General features: G+C 44.4%; 1 protein-coding gene across 1 annotated transcript in view; it reads left to right on the top strand.

Annotated features, from left to right (window-relative positions):
• The window catches only part of LOC134207273 (prostaglandin E synthase-like), a 46253-nt gene extending 38698 nt beyond the window's left edge, over positions 1–7555 (top strand). The window contains exons 2-3 of the mRNA XM_062682998.1: positions 7063–7148; positions 7220–7555. Of these exons, the coding sequence (XP_062538982.1) occupies positions 7063–7148; positions 7220–7463 (330 nt within the window). The 3' untranslated portion in view covers positions 7464–7555. The remainder of the gene's footprint in view (positions 1–7062; positions 7149–7219) is intronic.
• Positions 7556–14421: the final 6866 nt, after the last annotated feature.

The following is a 14421-nucleotide window of genomic DNA, read 5'->3' as shown; positions in this document are numbered from 1 at the left end:
GTTGTAGATAAACCTTTGCACTAGAAGTTCACCATACAACACATTTTGAAATTTAGCCTCTGGAATGAGTTATTGACAAACTACTAAATGATCGGAGGCAGATTACTAAATGATCGATAACATCCTTGTTTCGAACGAAGAAAATAATTTATGTTTGATACGTCTATTAATGACGATGGCGACCCCACCTCAGGCGCTGTCAAGACGATCATTTCTGTAGATAAAATAGTTTGGATCTCTTTTAATGGAGAGTCCTGGTTTTAAATACGTTTCAGTTATAATGGCAATATGCACATTATGAACTGGAAGGAAGTTGAATAATTCATCTTCCTTACCCTTTAGAGAGCGGGCAGTCCAATTTAGAACTTTCACACAACTATTTGGATCCATTGAAACGGAGTCCGATAACAATTTTTTGTGTGTACTTTATACCAACCTGAACAGCTTCAGATATGGTATTTGAGTAGAACATTGCATCAATCATATGATGCAATTGTTCAGTTAAAAAATCAAAATCGGAAGCAGACATGCTACCTGTATCGGCAACATGACCGTTATTTTCCGTTGGGACATGGGTATAAACCTCATTTTGAGAAGAGAAATTTTGTCTACCAGCAGCGATGTTTGCATACGTAGGTACATTGGAAAAATTGAATTTACTGAAGTGCTTACTACCCGTTGTGGAGCAGCAAAATTTGTTCGTGAATTGTGGTGGGTATGAATTGCTCGACCGGTAACTGATTTCGAATTTTGAGCGTTTGAAAAATTTCTACCCGTCGAATCTGGGATCCGATTGGAATTTTCCGTCATCAATTTTGCACGGGAATTCAAAACTTTTTTGCGTGAAGGGCATTCCCAGAAATTGGATTTATGATTGCCCCCACAATTTGCGCACTTAAATTTATTGGAATCTTCTCTCACAGGACATGCGTCCTTGGAGCGAGAGGTTCCACCACAAATCATGCATTTAGCATCCATGTGACAATGTTTGGTTCCGTGACCCCACTTTTGGCACTTACGGCACTGAGTGGGGTTTTGGAAATTTCCCCCAGGCCTGCGGAAATGTTCCCATGTAACACGGACATGAGACATAATACAGGCCTTTTCCAAACTTTTCATATTATTTAGTTCACTTTTGTTAAAATGAACTAAATAAAATTCTTGAGAAATGCCCCTTTGGGAAGTACCAGAGTGGGATTTCTTTTTCATCTTAATTAATTGGACTGGCGCAAATCCAAGTAATTGAGAAATTTCAATTTTAATCTCATCCAGTGATTTGTCATCACTGGGGAGACCTTTCAAGACGACTTTGAACAATCGCTCAGTTTTGTCGTCGTATGTGAAGAATTTATGGCGCTTCTAAGTTAAATACTGAAGAAGACGTTTGCGATCGTCAAGAGATCCCGGCAAAACGCGGCAGTCACCCTTCCCAACAATCTGAAATGAAACCTTGATCCCCTGAAGGTTACTCAAAATCTCATTCCTAAAGCCAGAAAACTCGGCAACAGATACCACAATTGGCGGAATCCTTTTGCTTTTTCGCATGAATCGAATCACTTGGGCTAGAGGTAGATTCGATTTGATCAATTTCATCATTAATCAAATCGAACTGATTGCTCAGTTCGATAGGAGAAGAAATAATGTCAACGTTAGATTTAGAAGGAATATCTGAGGTCCTGAAGGGGCCCTCCGCGGCTACAAAGCAAGACCATTCTGAGGGTGGCTGGGTTCGATTCCCGATGCCGGTCTAGACAATTTTCGGATAGGAAATTGTTTCGACTTTCCTGGGCATAAAAGTATCATCGTGTTAGTCTCATGATATACGAATGCAAAAATGGTAATTTGGCTTAGAAACCTCGCAGTTAATAACTGTGGAATGAACACTAAGCTGCGAGGCGACTCTGTCCCAGTGTGGGGATGTAATGCCAATAAGAAGAAGAAGAAGAAGATCTGAAGTCGCCAGCTTCCTTCTATTTTTTCCGCGCTTGGGCAGGACGGTCTTGAAACCTTGTTTCTTTGAAGGAAGTGGAGAATTGAGAGACTCCCCCTTCCTCTTGTTTTTATTAATGCTCATGGCTGAGCGTGGAGACGTGACCTTCTAAGAGGTTTTTTCCCAGAACGGTGTCCCTGCAGGATTAACACCGCTTGTCGGAATTTTACTTCCGCAAACGGGTCCAAACGGGGGATGTAATGCCAACGAAGAAGAAACGGGTCCAACGTAAAACGAAGGCATGGGTCCTTGCAAAGATCGTAACGGGATCAGTGGGTACAAATAGCGCTGAGAAGCACTGTTGAAATTAAAATAGCTTCGGGTAGTATTAAAAACTTCCTTCCGCAAAGAGAGAAAGAACCGCACAGCACGAAAGCACTATGCGGTCTGACACGTTACGGTTCGCGCTCGCAACTCTTAGGCACATGAGCCTATACGTACTTTCTAACTTCGTTCTGTAGCAGTTAATACGCAGAGCCGTGCCCCAAGCTGGCCCCCATACTTCAATATGGACAGAGCAACGCTAGCCAGAAGCTAGCGCTTGCTGGCATAAACCGCAGAGCTATTGGACATCATCCGGGACAATGCCACTATAGCTGTGGAGGCACGCTTGCAGGCGTAATTGACGTGGCTGCCAAAGGTGAGCTTATCGTCGATCATTACCCCCAAGAGTTTGATGGAGCGTTCAGAGGTGACCGTGCAGTTGCCTGCTCTTATCACCGCTTGTTGCTCCGACTTTCGGTTGTTAACAACAACCACCTCAGTCTTGTGGTGAGCCAGTTCTAACTTCCTGGAACTCATCCACTCCTCCACAATTGCGATCGAGTGGGCTGCAGTCAACTCCACCTTTTCGATCGATTCGCCGTAGACCTCCAGCGTAATATCGTCAGCGAAGCCGACGATTACCAGGCCCACCAGGAACTTCAACCTCAAGACACCGTCGTACATGACGTTCCATAACACCGGACCCAGTATGGAACCTTGCGGAACCCCTGAGGTTATGTCAACGTACTTCCGACCCGCCTCCGTGTCGTATACCAGTACTCGATTCTGGAAGTAGCTTCCAAGAATCTTGTACAGGTACTCGGGAATTCCAAGACGCAGGAGCGCATCTGCAATAGCTGCCCAACTGGCACTATTGAAAGCATTCCTCACGTCAAGAGTCACTACTGCACTCCCCTCCTCTTACGCTGGATAGCTATCTCCGCGGATTTTCTAGGCATGGTGGCATCGCATGCACGCGAGAGTACTGTTACCAGCTGCTCGCCGCTCAGACCGATAGTATTGTGCTCGCGGCGGAGCGCTTCCTTAAACACCTCATCGTCGAAGTATGATGTCTTCCACATACGAGAGCTAGGCCTCGCCCTTCTTCCGTCCGCTGAATACTGGTCGTATAGTCGATATTGTAGCGAACCGCCAGGTGGTCGCTGTGAGTGTAGCCATCATCTACCCTCCAGTTCGAACTACTCGTTTGGCCAGAGCTCTAGAACGTAACGTCGATAATCGACTCGGCCCCGTTCCAGCTGTAGGTACTTTTGGTACCAACATTGGCCAAGTCCACATCCAACATGGCCAGTGATTCCACCAGGATCTGCCCCCGTTGATTCGTGGAACGGCTTCCTCATTCCACGGGCCAAGCGTTGAAGTCCCCCGCTATCACCACCAGCCTACGCCGCATCAAGTTAGCCGTCAAACAATCCAGCATAAGACCGAACTGCTCGATCGACCATCGAGGAGGCGCATAGCAGCTGCAGAAGAAGACCCCGTTGATTTTGGCAATGACGAAGCCCTCGTGTGTCGAAGACACCAACCCTTGGACTGGGTGTTTTCCCGTTGTCCATATCGCCGCCATTTTAGACCAATCGGTGACCCAATTACCGTTCCTGACAGGTACCCGGTAAGGATCTGCTATGATGGCGATATCCGTCCCCCATTCAGCAACTGTCTGACACAGCAGTTGCTAGACTGCATCGCAGTGGTTCAGGTTTAGCTGCGTTACCTGCACTGTGATTTTGCAGCACGCTTAAACGCCGGGCACTTCGAACCCCCCATGGGGAGCTTGCTGTTCGCAGCTTTGCTGGAACATATCAAACAGTTGGGAGGGTTCGTGCAGCATTGTGCCTTATGTACCTCCAATCCGCAACGTCGACATAGCTTGCTTCTGTCAGGGTTTTTGCAGTCCCATTGCTTGTGCCCCGGTTCCAGGCACTTGAAGCAAACTTCGGGCATACCGACCACCCCACCTTGACGCTCCCTAACTTGACTACCTTGGAGGCGTTCGCTGCAGATAGCCGAACCAATGCTACCTGTGTCCCTGCCGGACCTTTCCGTAGCCGAACGATATGTGTGTGTGTATGTGTGTGCGCAAAATAATCTCACTCATTTTTCAGGCAAGAATAACTTAACCGATTTTCTCGCAACAAGTTGCATTCGACGCGAAATATTGTCCCATTGTTTCGTATTGAAAATTGGCCCAACAGGACTATGGGCTTCGGAGTTATGGCCAAAATATATTTTTTCAGAAGAAAAATTCTCACTAACTTTTTAGGCACTTACTCTAAGCTGATTTACTCGCAACAAGTTTCATGCGACGCAGAATCTTGTCCCATTGTTTCGTATTGAAAATAGGACAAATCGGACTATGTGTTTTCAAGTTATGGCCAAAACTCATTTTTTTTTACATCAGAACACATACAAAATTCTCACTCATTTTTAGGCACTTACCCTCAGCTGATTTGCTCGCAACAAGTTGCATTCGACGCAGAATCCTGTCCCATTGTTTCCTATTGAATCCTGGCCGGATCAAACTATGGGCTCAGAAGTTATGGCCAAAATACTTTTTTTATACCAAAAGTGCGTAGAAATTACTCACTAGAAAAAAAAAACGAGAAAGGCACCATCACCGCTAGGCGGATTGATCTGGTTTTTTTTTTACGTGATTATTTTACGTGGATTTTCCACAGAGATTTAAAGTCATCTTTGCGTTGAAGTCATTACTGCGCAGATTTCTGGATAATTCGAGATAGCATATTGTCTGGAAACAATGAAGGAAGGTATACTAATGACATTCTTTGTTTCGAGATACAATAATAAAACATGTATTCTCTTCACGTACAGAAATAATAACAAATATAATTCAAAACTTTCATCGAGAAATTACTCTCGAACAACATCCGAAATCTATGAAGGTGACGAGCGTTTTTCATCCGACTTGAGTCGTTTTCCAGTGTGCTATCGAGTATCCATAATGCCAAAACATCTCGATATTCTTGTACCTCCCCACGCATACTCGAACGATAAATCACGATAAATCTTTTTAGAGATCGAATCGAAAGCCGTAATGCCAAACATGCTCGACTAGATAAAATTAAAGAACAAATTGACACGGTTGTTTCATAAGGGCCAATGTCGCAAACGTGAACAATGCCTTTACCTGCAAATTCCTCAACAACTAGGGCCGTTCCCAACTAACAATCACTTGGAACTGGTGGCGCTCCGCGCTTTCTATCGAACGGAAGTGGAAAATACCGCCAGAAGTCTCTAATCTTCCTGAAATCAGCAGAAGAAGTTAATGTTTACGTTTGCGACTTTCGCCCTTTTGAAACAACAATGTCGAAATATGTGACTAACATTGGTGGTGTTGAAACATTTTCAAAATGTTTACAATTCTTGCTTTTCCTATCAACTTTTGCCTGGGTTCGACGTCGCAATTGATAAGTTCGTAGCCTCCTGGAGTCCTGGGATAGTTCGGATCTCCCGAAGATCTCCAAATACCATATCACAAGAATCCATGTAAAACAGTTTTGTAATATGTACATTCAGGCATGGGCTGGGATGGCACAATTAGTCGGCATCGGAGTCCGTCCATAGCGACTTTAACGCCACATGTGTGCCTGTTTTCGATGGTTTTATCCGCAAATAGTTTACAAAATTGGCACCCTTCATAACGATGAATTCTTATTAGTGATCGATAACACACAACTACCAAACAAATTAAATTCCAATTTTTGAACGTGTAGTTTTTCGGCTGTTGCAGTATTGTAATGCAGCAAAAACATTACTGCGTTACCAGACTGTAACAGCAGGAAAAACTACACAATCTGTTATCAACCCACAGCTGCCAAGCATTAATTCGTTCAAATTTTTGAACAGTAAAAGCGAACCGAAAATATATTGTACTCCCTCAAAACAAAATCAAAATTGAAACGACACAGCAATTATTGTATATACCTCATACACTTGAAAATATTCAGTCAACCCAAAAGTCCAATACTGAAATTAATTTTACGCAACAGGTTTCAGATGTACATGGAAGCTCTTGTTTCACATAATAAACCATAACAGATGCAAAGAAAGAACCTTAAGCGCCAACAAAGATGAACGGAAACTGAAACCACGTGGTTAAGCCGACAACGCAACCCCCCTTCCTTTTGATTTATTCTGGTCGTATTGCTCCATATAAAACAACGTGGATGGCGCCATAACAATGGGGCAGAAGTAAATCCAATTAGCAAACGTACTAACTCCTAAACCAATTCTGATGCAATGATGGCAACGATGAATTAAATGCGCCACCCGAATCGTCTGTCAACGAATACAAAATTCATGATGATTCATCTGTTTGCAAACAAAAAGTCATAGGTAGGATGATCGCTACCCAGGTGGGGGACCTTTTTTTTAAATTGGAGTGATAACACACTTCCGCAATTGATATAAGCAGCAACATTTGAAATTAAATCAACCTACAGCCCATTCAATCAAAGTCTTCCTTCGTGTAAAATGGGTGCATTCTGGTACATGTATGTGAATATAGAATGCTGAACTTATTCTTTGTTTGTAAAAAAATGTACTCGTTCGCAGAAAAATAAATTCATTTTGTCTTCTAACATCGTTTTTGTAAAACTACTACGTTGTCACGCAAAGAAAACAAATCATTGAATATTACGACAAATATAAATACACAATTGCTTAGACATTTATACTGAATGAAATGTCCAACCTTTTCCTGTATTTCAACCAAAGTCATTATATAAATATTCTTTTGAATATAATTCCGATTACCTTTGTTCCAGGCTTTTATCAACCCAGAGGATGTTAAATCAATTAGCCCCAAGCTGAAGCCCAAATTTGACGATCCAGACGTCGAACGAGTTCGCAGGTAAAGATCATATTCGCTAAAATCCAAACTCCATCGATGTAATCCATTTCCAACAATTGAAACAAAAACAGAGCCCATCGCAACGATTTGGAAAACATTCTGCCGTTTTTCGTGGTTGCATTCCTGTATCTGCTCACCAACCCAAACCCCTGGCTAGCCACCCAGCTGATCCGAGCCGGAGCCATAGGACGAATCATCCACAGTCTGGTCTACGCGGTGGTGCCCGTGCCGCAACCGGCGCGACTTTTCAGCTTCGGAATCACACTGCTGGTGACTGCGTTCATGATCGTTCAGTGCATTGTCTATTTCAAGTGAATCAGTTTCCCACCTCCCAGAGGAGAATTGTACGGAATTGAAAGCGTCACAGCAACCCCATGACGAGGAATTAAAAGCTTTTCGAAGGAAATCGTTTCTCCCATCATGGCTCATGCGTGGGTGATGTATCACAGAACTGGCCCAATCGTCAGCTGATTTGCTGGCGCGAGAACGTCCGACCCAGCACGCAGTGGAGGGTTTCCTAATGAAAAATGGACGAATGTCTTAATTTGCTTGATGAGCAAAAATTATGTTGAATGGCAATTCTTCTTCATATTCTTTATTTTTTTAAATAAAAATGTAGACTGGAATATGGAGAATAATTTTGTGGAATTGCGCTTTGGTGCACTCCTTCTTCAGTTAGACTTACGAGCAAATTCTAGAGTGCTTTGAAAATAATTCGTATGTGCAAAAGAGAGTCTCTCTTTGGATCTATTCTCTTTCGATTATTACAAAACTATGCAAAAGTTTCGAATTTCTCAGCCGATATCCAAAGACAATAGCTTTGTCTATCATGCTGAAGTGGAAATGTAGCAAAACATACAAAACTAGCCGATATATTAGCGAAAGAGAGCGTGATCAAAGAGAATCTCTCTTTTGCACATACGACCTATTCTCAAAGCAATCTATATGGTAAGAACTCCAATTCGCTTAAGTAAAATTTCTCGTGCCAAACGCTTTAGGGTACAAATTCCGATATTTGTGGGTAATACACGAGCAAACGCGCATTCAAAGCAAGAACGATCGCGCACTGTTTGATTTATTACCCGACCGCACAAAACAGAACTAAGCTCTCAAATCTCGCGAAAGTTTGGCAACCGCTACAAAACACGGTTGATCGCGCACTGACTGATTTACTTTCCGATCGCACTGGTTGGTTTTCTTCCGACAGCATTGGTTGATTTACTTTTTGAGCACACAAAACAGAACTAATCACCCGGATCTCGCGAAAGCTCTGCGTCCGATACAAAACACGTTTATCAATGTGCTGACTAATATACTTTCCGACCGCACTGATTGGTTGGTTTTGGGGTCATTTGGCCGAATAGTTGGAGTACGTTTCCTTATTAAGTGTGTAAAGTGAAAAGTGAGTAGTGAGAGGTAAGAAGTGTTTGTAGTGAGAAGCCAAAAGTGAGAAGTAACTAACGGGCTTGGTGGTCATATGGCTACCGCTTCTGTCTCATACGCAGGAGGTCGTGGGTTCAATCCCAGGCCCGTTCCATTCCTTCTACTTTGTATCTTTCCATATATTTCTCATGTTCTAGCAATCGCTAGAACTGGAAATGGGCTTTCATCATTAGTTCTAGCAAGTAACTGTTAGAATTCAAAATAAGCAGAAAAGCTCGTTTCGGCATCCAATTAGAATATACACCACCTCTTCATTACTATCACATTGGCAACCCGTTAACCAAGACGAACCTATGTCACAAAACCTAACCCCCAGGCTCCAATAAAATTCCGCAGGAACTCGTGGCGAGTGCAGAGGTGTTCTCGGCTTGCAGTGGGCGAGTAACTGCATCATCAATTCCTTCCCATCCCCGATGACCGTGAGGACGTGGCCAGCGCTGTTATCGATCATCCAAGATACTAGAGCTCTCGGCCTGTGTACATTGAGGTTGGAGAGCAAATCCCATGCTTCCATCCATTGGTTCCCCGTGCAATTGCGATTGTTCTGGTCGATCACAGAGTAGCAACTACGAAATGCACGGTCATCATACTCATGCTCAGAAGCAAAAAGTGGGAAGTGACAAATGAGAAAAGAGTATTTTTATTTATCATCAGACTAAGGCCGGAGTGGCCTGTGCTGCACATAAAAGACTTTTCCATTCAGCTCGGTTCAAGGCTGCACTTCGCCAACCACGCAGTCTGCGGAGGGTCCGCAAGTCGTCCTCCACCTGATCGATCCACCTTGCCCGCTGTGCACCTCGCCTTCTTGTTCCCGTCGGATCGTTGTCGAGAACCATTTTCACCGGATTACTGTCCGACATTCTGGCTACGTGCCCGGCCCACCGCAGTCTTCCGATTTTTGCGGTGTGAACGATGGATGGTTCTCCCAACAGCTGATGCAACTCGTGGTTCATTCGCCTCCTCCACGTACCGTCCGCCATCTGCACCCCACCATAGATGGTACGCAACACTTTCCTTTCGAAAACTCCAAGTGCGCGTTGGTCCTCCACGAGCATCGTCCAGGTCTCGTGTCCGTAGAGAACTACCGGTCTTATAAGCGTTTTGTAGATAGTCAGTTTGGTACGGCGGCGAACTCTATTCGATCGGAGCGTCTTGCGGAGTCCAAAGTACGTACGATTTCCAGCCACTATGCGTCTCCGAATTTCTCTGCTGGTATTGTTATCGGCGGTCACCAGTGAGCCCAAGTACACGAATTCTTCAACCACCTCGATTTCATCACCACCGATAGAAACTCGTGGTGGGTGGCTCACATTGACCTCTCTAGAGCCTCTTCCTATCATGTACTTCGTCTTCGACGTGTTGATGACTAGTCCAATCCGTTTAGCTTCGCTTTTCAGTCTGATGTAGGCTTCCTCCATCCTCTCAAAGTTACGTGCCATGATATCAATGTCGTCGGCGAAGCCAAATAACTGGACGGACTTCGTGAAGATCGTACCACTCGTGTCAATCCCTGCCCTTCGTATTACTCCCTCCAAAGCGATGTTGAATAGCAGACACGAAAGACCATCACCTTGCCGTAACCCTCTACGGGTTTCGAAGGGACTCGAGAATGCCCTGAAACTCGAACTACGCACATCACCCGATCCATCGTCGCCTTGATCAACCGTATCAGTTTATCCGGAAATCCGTTTTCGTGCATTAGCTGCCATAGCTGGTCCCGATCGATTGTATCATATGCGGCTTTGAAGTCGATAAATAGATGATGTGTGGGCACGTTGTATTCGCGGCATTTCTGCAATACCTGACGTATGGCGAACACCTGGTCTGTGGTAGAGCGTTCACCCATAAATCCCGCCTGGTACTGCCCCACGAACTCTCTTGCAATTGGTGTTAGTCGACGGCATAAAATTTGAGAGAGTACCTTGTAGGCGGCGTTCAGCAATGTGATTGCGCGGTAGTTGCTACAATCCAGCTTATCGCCCTTTTTGTAGATGGGACACACGACACCTTCCATCCACTCCTGCAGCAGAACCTCATCCTCCCAAACCTTGGTAATCACCCAGTGCAGCGCTCTAGCTAGTGCTTCACCACCGTGTTTAAACAGCTCTCCTGGTAGTTGGTCAACTCCAGGGGCTTTGTTGTTTTTCAGCCGGCCGATCTCCTCCTGGATTTCCTGGAGATTCGGAGCCGGAAGTCGCATGTCCTGCGCGCGTGCTCCTAGGTTCATTACCATACCGCCACCGTTGTCTGCCATATCGCCATTCAGGTGCTCTTCGTAGTGCTGCCGCCACCTTTTGGATCACCTCACGCTCGTTCGTAAGAAGGTTCCCGTTTATGTCCTTACACATATCGGGCTGCGGCACGTGGCCCTTACGTGAACGGTTCAGCTTCTCATAAACTTTCGTGCGTTATTAGCGCGGTACAATTACTCCGTCTCTTCACGGTCTCGATCTTCCTGCTGGCGCTTTTCCTCCGGAAAATCGAGTTTTGTCTGTTCCGCGCCCGTTTGTATCGTGCCTCGTTCGCCCTCGTGCGGTGTTGCAGCAATCTCGCCCATGCTGCATTCTTCTCCTCAACTAACTGCTCACATTCGCCGTCATACCAGTCGTTTCTCTGATCCGGAGCCACCGTGCCTAGTGCAGCGGTTGCGGTGCTTCCAATGGCGGATCGAATATCTCTCCAGCCATCTTCAAGAGATGCTGCGCCTAGCTGCTCTTCCGTTGGGAGTGCCACTTCCAGCTGCTGCGCGTAGTCTTGGGCTAGTCTACCGTCTTGTAGCCGCCCAATGTTAAGCCGCGGCGGACGACTCCGACGCGTGTTGATCACCGTCGAGAGTTTTGAGCGCAGACATACTGCGACGAGGTAGTGGTCGGATTCAATATTCGCACTGCGGTAAGTGCGTACGTTCGTGATGTCGGAGAAAAATTTACCGTCGATTAGAACGTGGTCGATTTGGTTTTCCGTTACTTGATTAGGTGATTTCCATGTGGCCTTGTGGATATTCTTACGGGAAGAAAGTGCTTCGGACTACCATTCCGCGGAGGCTGCAAAGTTTATGCATCGTTGGCCGTTGTCGTTCGATACGGTATGCAGACTATCCGGTCCGATGACCGGTCTATACATTTCCTCCCTTCCTACCTGAGCGTTCATGTCACCGATAACGATTTTGAAGTCCCGCAGTGGGCATCCATCGTATGTCTGCTCCAGCTGCGCATAGAACGCTTCTTTCTCGTCGTCGGATCTCCCTTCGTGTGGGCAGTGCACGTTGATGATGCTATAGTTGAAGAAACGGCCTTTTATCCTCAGCTTGCACATCCTTGCGTTGATTGGCTGCCACCCAATCACGCGTTGGCGCATCTTTCCCAGCACTATGAAGCCGGTTCCCAGCTCGTTGGTGGTGCCACAGCTTTGGTAGAAGGTAGCCGCTCGATGCCCGCTTTTCCACACTTTCTGTCCTGTACAGCAGATTTCCTGCAGCGCTACGACATTGAAGTTGCGGGGATGTAATTCATCGTAGATTATCCTGTCGCAACCTGCGAAGCCAAGCGACTTGCAGTTCCATGTTCCAAGCTTCCAATCGTGATCCTTTATTCGTCGCCTAGGTCGTTGCCGATTGTATCGAGTCGTATTATCTTCTATATTGTTCGTAATGGTTGTTTTTAAAGGCGGCTTATTGGGCCTGCGCAAACCTCCTGTCTCGTCGGAGGGCCGTCGTGTCAGGGCTGTTTAGCGTCCCACCTAACACCAGGACTTGGGCTTGTGCGCTTTGAGCAGCACACGGTCGCTTTGGCGGAGCCTACTTGCGGATTCATGCAGCTTTTTATAGAGGTTTAACAGGGCCCACTGTCAAACCCCACCACATCCTAGGCAGGCGCCACAACTCGCAGATGGCCTGGGGAGAGAAAAGAGTAGTGTGAAGTTATTGGTGAGATGTGAAATGTGATAAGTGCAACAGCGAGTAGTCATCTCTGAATGAAGAATAAACAAAGAAGAAGTAAGAAGGAAGAAAAAAGAATCTAGGAAGAAAAAAGGAGAAAGAAAGATGAAGGAAGAAGGGAGAAGGAAAAAGAAAGAAGGTGGGTGGAAGGTAGAAGGGAGAAGATAGAGGGTAGAATGAAAATCGAATACGGAAGAAGGAATAAAGAAGACCGACGGTGGAAGAAGGAAAATGAAGAGAGAAGAAGAAAGAAGGAAAAAGGGAAAAGGAAAAAGGAAAGAGGAAAAAGGAAAACGCAAGAAGAAAGACAAATAAGAAAGAAGAAAGAAGGAAGAAGGAAGCAGATAGAAGGAAAATGAAATAAGGAAGTAAGACGAAGGAGGAAGAGAAGAATGTAGAAGGAAGAGGGAAAATGGAAGAAGGATAAAAAAGAAGGGAGAAGGTTTAAGGGAGGAAGCAAAAAACTATGAAGAAGAAAGAAAGAATAAGAAGGAAAGTTCACTGTTTTCAGTTCTTAGTTCACTTTCTTCCGACTTTTCACTTCTCATTACTCACTTCTCAATTCTCTTTACTACTGGCAATCTGAGGTTGAATTATTTGAACTACAGTCAAATCTCCCTTACTCGATATTGAAGGGACCATCGAGTTAGGGAGGTATCGAGATAGGGAATACATTTATTTTTGAACGAATAACGTCTGTGAAATTTATTTTCCCTTTTTATGTGAAATGAGAAGTGAGATGTTCGAAGCGAATAGTAAACAGCGAGAACTGACAAGTGAGGAATGAGATGCTTGAAATAAGTACAGTTAGAAGTAAGTGGAGAGATATAAGGCAAAGAGAATAAGGAAGAAGAACAAAAAAAGAGAGAGAATCACGTTTCTTACTTCTCGCTCCCCAGCCCTCACTTCTTCCTACTCCCGTCTCACAACTCACTTCTCACTCCTCATTTCTAACTTCTCACTACTAATTTCTTACTTCTCTCTTCACGCATATCGCTTCTCACCTCCCTCTCCCCACTATTCTCTTCGTACTCGACACTTCCCACTACTCACTTACCCCTTTTCTCTTCTAACTTTTCACTTCTTACTTTTTACTTCTTCCTTTTCAATTTCCACTTATTATGTTTCGCTTCTCATTTCCCACTTCGCAGTTCAAATTTCTCACTTCTAACTTTTCAATTCTCATTTCCCACTTCCTACTACTCACTTCTCACTTCTGATATCTCACTTCTCCCTTCTGACTTATAACTTTTTATATCTCACTTCAGAACTCTCATTTCTCACTTATCAATTCTAACCTGTATTTTTTCACTTCTCCCTACTACATACTTCGCACTTCAAATTTCTCATTTCTCTCTTCTCACTTTTAACTTCTCATTTCTCACTTCCCATTATTCACTTATTATTTTTTAATTCGATCTTCTCATTTTTCACTTTTCTTTCCTCACTTATTGCTTTATTAATTTCTCACTTCTCATTTTACACTTTTCACTTCTTACATATAACTTCTTATATCTCACTTCTGACTTCTCATTTTTCACTTATCGATTTTCACTTCTAATTTTTCGCCTTTTCTTTTCACTTTTCACTTATTACTTTTTCTTTTTCACTACTCATTTCTCACTTCCTACTAATCACTTCTTACATCGCACTTCTCAGTTCTCACTTTTTACTTCTCTCTTTGAATTTCTCACTTCTAACTTCTTATTTCTCACTTCTCACTTCTTGCTTATCACTTTTCACTTCTAACTATATCGTGCATGTAACCTTTTCTGACAATATCGAGTGAGGTGAAAATGCATTAGAAAATTATTTTTACTTAGAGCACATCGAGTAAAGGGGGATAATGGCTTACGGAGAGAACGCATTCTCCTTGATTCAAGGGACTTTTTC

Source organism: Armigeres subalbatus, chromosome 1 (assembly GCF_024139115.2).
Source record: "Armigeres subalbatus isolate Guangzhou_Male chromosome 1, GZ_Asu_2, whole genome shotgun sequence".
Taxonomy (NCBI): Eukaryota; Metazoa; Arthropoda; class Insecta; order Diptera; family Culicidae; genus Armigeres; species Armigeres subalbatus.
This window is presented reverse-complemented; position numbering and strand designations above follow the sequence as displayed.